This window comes from Lates calcarifer, linkage group LG20, assembly GCF_001640805.2.
Source record: "Lates calcarifer isolate ASB-BC8 linkage group LG20, TLL_Latcal_v3, whole genome shotgun sequence".
In the NCBI taxonomy this organism is placed as follows: domain Eukaryota; kingdom Metazoa; phylum Chordata; class Actinopteri; family Centropomidae; genus Lates; species Lates calcarifer.
In genome coordinates this window covers 22,112,968-22,121,783 of record NC_066852.1, presented here as the reverse complement: position 1 = coordinate 22,121,783, position 8,816 = coordinate 22,112,968, and the positions used below count along the sequence as shown (strand labels likewise).

General features: G+C 38.2%; 1 protein-coding gene across 2 annotated transcripts in view; it reads right to left on the bottom strand.

Annotated features, from left to right (window-relative positions):
• Window positions 1–2,270: 2,270 nt before the first annotated feature.
• Window positions 2,271–8,816, bottom strand: part of mtnr1bb (melatonin receptor 1Bb) — a 34,236-nt gene continuing 27,690 nt past the window's right edge. Inside the window, exons 4-6 of one of the 2 annotated variants that reach the window (XM_051078764.1) lie at window positions 7,929–8,324; window positions 3,067–3,071; window positions 2,271–2,473 (exon numbers count right to left, since the gene is read on the bottom strand). In XM_051078764.1, coding sequence (XP_050934721.1) covers window positions 2,413–2,473; window positions 3,067–3,071; window positions 7,929–8,324 — 462 coding nt within the window. In that variant the 3' untranslated portion in view covers window positions 2,271–2,412. Of the gene's footprint in view, window positions 8,325–8,816 lie in introns of both variants that reach the window. The other variant, XM_018692501.1, reaches the window with a different exon arrangement.

Here is an 8,816-nt window from a genome sequence, read left to right as displayed (position 1 = left end):
TAGTGTTTGAAGTGGAGCAGAGATGTGACTGTGATTGCTTCTCTTGAACATCAGAAGAGGAGCTTGTTGGCAGCGGGACAAAAGCTGTAATCTGAGGGAAGTCCAGAGTCAATAGTTTTGGATGTGTGTTTTCTATTGGCCAAGTCTGGCTCTAGGGAAATATTTTAACTTTCCAGTAATTATAGTAATCTTTTGCTGGTGTAAAGAGGTGTAAGGTTATAACTCTTAAAGTATTTGAACTTTTGCAGCTCACTTTTCATTGTTAGAGCCCAGACCTTTTCACCTTCAACAAGCTGCGAGTCACTGTTGAGTTAGTCATTTCAAACTCATGTTGTGTGGCTTCAGACACACACACTTCACTTTGAATTCTAGCAGAGGCCTTAAAATTTCCAAAAATACAAACTATGTTAGACTGAAAGCCGGGGAAATATGTACACATTTCCATTTGATCGAATGGTGCAGCCATGAAAAACATGCAGTCTCAGGTTTGAATATTTCGCTCGGTGTAAACAACATACAGCTTCAATGAAGAGCTGGAACAAGCTGATACAAAACAAATATTGTCAGACAGTGTGGAACAACCCTGAAGCAATAAAATGAGAAAACTGGATACAGAATACGGTTTTTAAACCTATAGTATCAGTTTAAGCATAAATATATTTTTATACAAAATACCACGAGCCCTTTGATCCCATTCCTCTCTAAAAGCCTGCTGAGCCCTGCTCAGCAGGGAAGTATCTGGCATGTTATCTCTGCCTTAAATGTGAAAGGGTCCATGTGTCAAAGGGGCACTCTGGTTTAGAGCACATGCTTTCTAACTCTTAGAATTGGGGCATTTTCTCCCCATCTCACTGTACATAACTGGCGTCTCTGATACAAATCACTTCCTAAGAAAAGAACCTTCAATTAAAAATCAAAGTTTATACAATATGTTTGACCATGATACATTAAGTAAATCAATATAATTTCATAAAAGAGTACCCTCTAATCTCTGCTTTAAGTGAAATGAAATTGTGTGATATTGTTTGTATGTGAAATAAATACATGGATTAACAAAGTTAATCTAACGCATGGATTATTTTGTTAATCCATGCGTTAGATGCAATTAGATCCCACATTAAATGGTTATCAGAATTATTAAAGGCAAACACCACCAGTCAGTTACGCCTTAATTGAGGCATCAACTAGAAATATGAGTGTAGACTGTGGATTTATTGAACTTGTGATATTCACTTCCATGTGGTGGACACTTGCCAAAACATATTGCAGCCGGAGGAGGAAGCTTTTTCAGGTGGAGTGTAATTACAGCTTGATATTTAGTTGAAGAATGGCATATGGCACTAATATTTAGTGGATTAACATTATGCTTACTATGCTTGAAAACCTTATTAATCACCTTGACATCAGCTGACCTCTTCATCTGTTGAGACCATAAGAGTAAAGTGGAAATATTCACTTAAATAAACCCCTAGTTTTAAATTTGTTATTGTACAGTTTCCCAGAAACTGCAATTTTATACTTTTATCAAAATCTTTTTCATGTGTTTTATGAGAAAATAGTCGCTTGTACAATTTATGCTCTTGCGACTGATTGTCCTTTCCCTCTAACATCCCATTACAGCAGGGATGTGTGCATTAAGTGAGATTATGGGGATGAGTCAGGACCACCATCTGGATACCATCCTCTACAATTATTCATCATGAGCAAGCAGTAATTTATCTTGACCACGTTCCTCTTTCTTAATCATAATCCTTGCCTCTGGTGCTGGATCACCTCCAGCCACTTGTCCATGTCTTGCTCTCAGCTAAAATCTAATCTGCATTTACTTTTCCAAATGCCTTATTCTGACTGGAAACTATTTCATCTGATACACACGCGCTTGAATGTAGTATAATGTTATAGTATAATATAAATAGTATAATGTTTATTTACGACTATAAATTGATTTAAAGCATTGTAAAGCACAGAAGGAACAGCTAAAACACTGTTGTGAATGAAGTGCTGAGACCTTAATTAAAAAGTAAATTTAATCTAAATTCTATCGATATCTCTCCACAAATGCAGTAAGCATGCCTAATGTGAACCCTTTGACTCCACAAGCTGCTTACCCCATTCAGATCCTCGCCTTTTCATGCACAAAACATATATAACACAATGTTACAAAGCGAGCAATAAAGTTAGGAAAAATCAGCTGCACTGTCTTTTAACATGCTCATCTCACAGTGTTGTTCATGCTGATTTCACAAATACATGAATGAAGTATCGCAAAATGTGATATATCAGTTTTATTTTCCATAACATCATGTTTCAGGAGAACTGTACACATAATGCATATCTTTTTACACACAGTTCGTTTTGATGAGGCTCGGTGTCATGACCAAGCCTTTAAGAGTGTTAAAATGTTTAATTCCATTACATTCCACAGATTTCCCTTTGGTTCATGTTACTCAGATCATCTTCTGGACATTGCGGCCTGCACCTGTTTATAAATTCTTGTCAATGAACTTAAATAACATCAGATAAGCATGCACAGTCACACAGCCTCTGGAACAGAAGACATTTATAAAGACACAAGTAGTCAGCTGGCTAAATGCCTGAAACATTAGTTCAGTCACCAGTTTCCAACCTTGCTCACATTCTAAACAGACATTTTAGTTGACTTGTTTAATCTGGTGCCTCTATAGGCAACAACAACAACAACAAAAAAAAAACAAAAAAAAACACACCAAACCACGTTTTAGTTACAAACCCTGTTCATGAATCCCACATCCTGTTGTGTAAAAGCACCCGATCAGTGTGAACAGGAATTCTTGTGTAATATTCCCATCATACTGTGTGATTTAATTCATGCCTCAAAGATTTCAGGCTGCAGGGGGAAATGAGATCCTACTTGCGTCTAAGGAGCTGCAGCTGATTTGTGCTTTGCAAACATTTTAATAGCTGTTTCATTAATATTTTTCATCATCACGGTGTGAAATGCGAATGAGACTGGTTTCTAGTTTGTAAACAGTGGAGGCAGTGCATACATTTCTGTGGTTTGTCACTGTATTTCCCATGACAGTACACTGTATCTGCATTCACTTATGTCCCCAAGGCTTATCATTATTATTTTCATCTTAGTAAAGGTGCCTTGCAAATACATGTAATTCGATCAGCACTGCATCCTTTTCTGTCTTTAGCTCTGAGCTGATGTTGTCACGCTGTTACATAACCCATAAATGACACAGATCTGAGTACTGTATAGGGAGTATGTCAAGACGAAAATAAAGCAAGTGAACAGGCCTTAGGGTTGCCACATGTACAGTAAATCATGAGCCTACATCCCTCAGCCTATGAAAACTTTATGAGGCAAGATATTTGTGCTCGGGCATGTAGCACACACTTGGTAGATGCTGGCAGAGGGCAACGTTTAAATTATCCCATTTTTGTAAATATTATTTTTTGACATTTTGCCTTTGACAGCTGACAATCTAGTACAGACACAAAGAGGGGGAGGGGGGCATGCACATCAAACCACTGACATCATGGTTATGTGGTATGAGCCTTAACCGTTAGGCCACTAGACGCCCCCATATTATCCCTCTCTTACACCCACTTATGAGGTTGCCAAGTGTTTGCATAGCAGATTAAGAAGCTGTGTTGCATTTCAACAAGCCTTGATGAGCAACAGCCTTAATTATCATATTACTGTAGTTTCACTGGAATGTCTCAGTGGCATCCAAATTTGTAAATATGTATTAAATTCTGATTTCATCATATCTTGTGGTCTATGGTAGATGCAGTATGAATACTGCATGGATGAGGGACAGGGTGTAAGAGAGGGTGGTCAGTAGCACATCACACCCTTAGCTTTCATCTCTCAATAAAAACAGTGTGACACCCTTCACTGATAACTTCCTTGCAATTTTATTTTAAAGGCAGAATTGTATTTACACCATTAATATATATGTTGCTTTTTTAATTTACACTTTATGATAATAAACCTATAAGTTCACAGTTTTTGACTCAGAACTCAGAGTGTTGTTTTGCCTCACTTGTAATCATATAAGCACAAGCACAACAGAAGCTTCTGCAGTGAGAAACTAACTTAGCACTCAGCTGCAGCATCTCACCTGCTGTAAACACAGTCCAGCACGACAATCAAACACAGGGATGATTTTTTATTTTTGAAAATAGGACGCTCACAGCATAACCAGGCGTGTCCACATAATAAAAGAATGTCAGGTTTTGTGACCATTTCTTCAGACTGAAAACGAGACTCATCACAGGATTTTGGTGGACTGAATGATGACCTTATTGGACTGTGTTAAAACCCAGTGAGAATTTGCAAGAGAAAGGTTAGTTTTAAAACCAAAGCTTTGAAGTTGTGCTGCTATTCCAGGTTGTAAATGACTGGAAACAGCATTGTAATTATGTGCACATTAGAAAATAGTGAACCCAAGTTAGCAAGCAAGGTCTCAAACAGTATTTGGTTGGATGGAGAAGCACGTCCAAAGTAAGATTGCAGACACTGAGCATAGGGAACATAAATGAACATAGTTACATAATTTTGCTTTAGGATACAAAGAAAGAAAAAAACAAAGGGGAAAAAGATAATATTTGTTCTTCTGTTTCAGCAATTGAGTCTCTTGCCTGAGGTCCACATGTGAACTTCTGTATGGTGCTGGAGAGAAACCTTTCTATAGACAGCTGTCCTGAATACATAAAAAGAATCAGTATGAATGTAAACCAGGTTTGCTGAATGGGTTCATTTTTAATAGAAAATATGGCACTTGCCGTAATATTTAAAATTTGACACTATTGTATTAATTGTAAGGCAGTACTTCTGAATGGAAAAAAAAGGACCCAAGGTGTTTTAAAGATTTCCCCTCAGCTATGCCCATTTCTTTGGTTTAAATTGAAGTCTTTGCTTCCCTCCCAGTACATCTAAAACACTCTCCAGATGTTTGACTGTGAGTTTTCTCTGTACCATAACAACATCACTCTTTTGCTGTTGCTGTTCAGCACTCCCTTCCCTGCAGCGACCTGGATGCCACTCCCGCTTCCCCAATGGTGAAATGACCTTCCCACACCTCTGTTGTCAGGACAGCGTAGTCACTCCCTATATTTATCTAAATCCCATCTCCTCAACAAAAAGACTTTATGTACCTCCTGTTTCTACCTTCCTCTGCACCACAAATATCATTGTTTTCTTCCAAATTTCCATCCCCTGCTTGCAATGCTCTTGTATCTGTCCTGTCCTATGAATATTTATAGTACGACTTTGTGCTTTGCATCTGTTACCATTCTTGTTCTATGGCTTTGCACATTTTTACCCTGTATAAGAACACACGTGCAGCAAAGTGAATTCAAATATGAAAAAAATAACCATCATATTTATTATGAGGAACCTGTTTTGCTATTCCTTGATATTTGATTTGTGCAATCAGAAGTTGATTCCTTCATTCCACACAGAAAAACAAATGTATCAGCAGTGATGTAATACACAATTGAGCAGATTTTTTTTTTTTTTTTAGATACACTTTGCAACTGTAGTAGAGTGAGTGGAGAGAAAGGTCAAGCAATGTCCTATAATAAACTGTTAATTGTGTGGGGTTATTGAGCTTCAGATATATTTTAAAAAACACATTTTGAATACATCTCCAATAACAATATACCACAGTTAAAAACCACACTGACACTAATTTACAAAATATCCCTTTGAAATGTCTTCACACTCCCTTATACGGCAGCTAACGAATGGTATGACACGATGAAATGTTTGGTAGGCACCCTGAGATGGGAATACAGATATGAGCTGTACCTTCTCAACAATCTACATCTTAGGAAACACAATTCAGACAAGAGGCAATGAATATCACTCTTTGATTAATCCAATTATGACCATGTGACAGTACTACTCGTGACACTCGTGTTAATGTACTTTGTGTTTTCTCTTTGTGTTTTTCCACAGTGAAAGCTTTAAAATGTGTCTCTGATGAATGAAGTTTTTTTTGTAACGAGAAAACAAATTAACAACATTAATTATTACCTATGAAATGAAAAAGCTAAAATTTTGCATAAGTATTTCAGAATGAAGAATAAGACTTGCCACTGCATAAGATAACTACTGAGGCATGTGATGCAGGAAGCAGAGAAACCTGTGTCCATTCTATATTGCTTGCTGCACATTCAGTGAATGAATTTATCCAATTCCTTTTTGTTGGGGCAGAAGGTTTTCTAACACAGGGATCAGCATTATTTACAGTAAATTGTTGAGATTTGTGTCATCTTGTTAAAACATTAATGCACCAAGCTGAGGGACTACTCTGTCTCAATTAACTGGATATGATTTTTAGATACAAGTGCTGTAGGACACCTTGGACCGTGACAGCCACTTTAATATGAATTGCATAGCAAAGTGTCAGTGTGCATAAAGAATCATCCATGCTATTGCACTTGGCTATTTGGTGAAACTAAACAACTTATTGCATTGCGATTTTATTTTTATGTTGACATCAGTGTGTGGTGTTGTGTTCTCCCTGTGTGAGGTCTAACTGTCATACTATCAGACTGTTTTACTCTCCTGCAGTGTGGATGTTCTTCTCATTATACCCATTATGGAACAATACTGTATATATTATAGTGGATTATAATCACTGTTGCATTAATGTGCACATCACTTGATTGTTGCAGTTGATAAAGGTGGAGATACAGTATTTTATCTACTTTATTTACTGCTCAGTAGTAAATGTACTTCGTTACTTTCCACCACTGGCGTTCTCTACATCAAATTGTGCCCTCCACTGTAGGCTTACAGTCATAAAATATTCATTTTGTCTCCTTGTCTGTGTAGCCCTGTGCCGATTGTAACCAAAAATATACTGTACTTTAAATGTTGATATATATTGTCCGTCCAATCTATTTTATATAGTGTTTTTAAAGCTAAATAATGGTCAAACTGCAGCAGCTGATGTATTGGATCAGACTGATGGATGTAGCAGCAATAGTAAATGTTCAGGTGTCTTCCACATGCTACATCACATGCATTATTTGTTTTGAGACTTGAGAAATAACCATGATAATTGGCAGGTCTTGCATGGTGTAGTGTGAGTGTCATCTTGCTTGTTTTGTGTCATCTATGAGTGACTTAATTTCCTGAATGAATTCATTATATGTATTACTAAGTTTTTTTGTCTCTTGTTCTTTGCAGTGCAAGAGGGTCAGGTCAGGCAGCATGAACTGTACGCTGCAGTCACAGTCAGGCTTGGTGAGCACAAACTCTGACAGACTGACATCATCTCCTCTTTTACTAATCTAGCAGTTAGGTGAGGCGAGTTGCACTATTTGAGGCTTCTGAAGTTACTAAAGAGAGGTGTGTGTTTACCAGTGGTTTCCCCAGTTTTATGAAATATATCTAAGAGTCTACAGCAGCAGACATTAAAGGTTATTACATTTTAATGTAATATTAATGTACCATTCAGATTGTTTTTAGAGTAAGAACAACACGAAACTGCAACGCATGGCTCCGTCCTCACAGGCTGTAACAACATCTCTAAAATGTTTGCTCTGTTAATGCTTAATGGGTACAAATCACAGAGAAAACTTACAAAATCATCCTTATGTAGCACTTTAACAAAGTTGTTGAGTTAATCCTTCAAACGATAAACTTTCAAGAGCTCAGCATATTAAATATATATATACTGCAATTCTCCATAGCTCCCTCAAAACTGAAAAAAAAAAAAAAACATCCACAGATGTAAACATGTTCTCCTGCACCCTGATGACTGATGTCAGCCAACAGGAAACGGAGCCACACGTTCCAGTTTCATTTGTTTTCAAAACTCTTTAGCTGCACAACCATCTGGATGTCACATAAAAACAGGAATTACCATTTATAACAGACTCAAGGATACATGTCTTCATTCTTTGTTTATGCGATCTCTGACTGACTCGTTGTTGTTGTGCGGTGGCGGCGGCGATTGTTTGCTCTTCATGCTCCTGCCGTCCGTGGCGGCTCGCGAAGTCTCTGTCACAAAAAGCCGAGTCACCCAAACGGAGGTGACAATGCGTTTGTACTCGTTCCTGAAATTCCTGTTCAGTAAGCCATAGATGATGGCGTTCAGACAGCTATTGAAGTAGGCCATGAAGTAGCTGACCACAAACAGCCACTCTGGGATACGGGGGGCCACACGGGACGGATCTATGGCCACTGCCAGGCCAATCAGGTTAAGCGGGGCCCAGCAGATGGCAAACAGAACGAAGACCACAAACATGGTGATGAAATTCCGCAAGTCACTAGGCCTGAGGCGAGGGCTCTCCTCAGTCTTAACTTTACGCCGCACCTGGACATGAAAACACGCAGGATGGGAATTAGACTGTAAATGATACCAGAAGGCTACTTTCTCTCCGCCTCAGTGTTTCACACACACAAAAACAGACACAGGTCCACGCATGCACACTCACGGAGCATCACTCAGATATCCACACTTATACCACTCAAGGGATCTGGTCCAGCTATCTGCCTGTCAAACGTGATCTCTCAGTTAAAATAACAGGCACTGACTTAGCCAAATCTTTGCAGTGTTTAGAGTCGGTCTTCAAAACCACACTTACCAGTAACTAAAGATCAAAATGCTCAGCTCAAATGTTATATGTCAAAAAGGATTACATTGATGGGATGATGTATTTTGTCCATGTATTCTGGCATTTAAAACGTTACGACGACAGTAAAGGGCCAATAATTAAATATCACAATATCAAAACCTGGAACAACCATATTTTCTACATTACAGGTCCATTTTGGATGAGCTGTGGATGGCTGATGGATCTTGTTA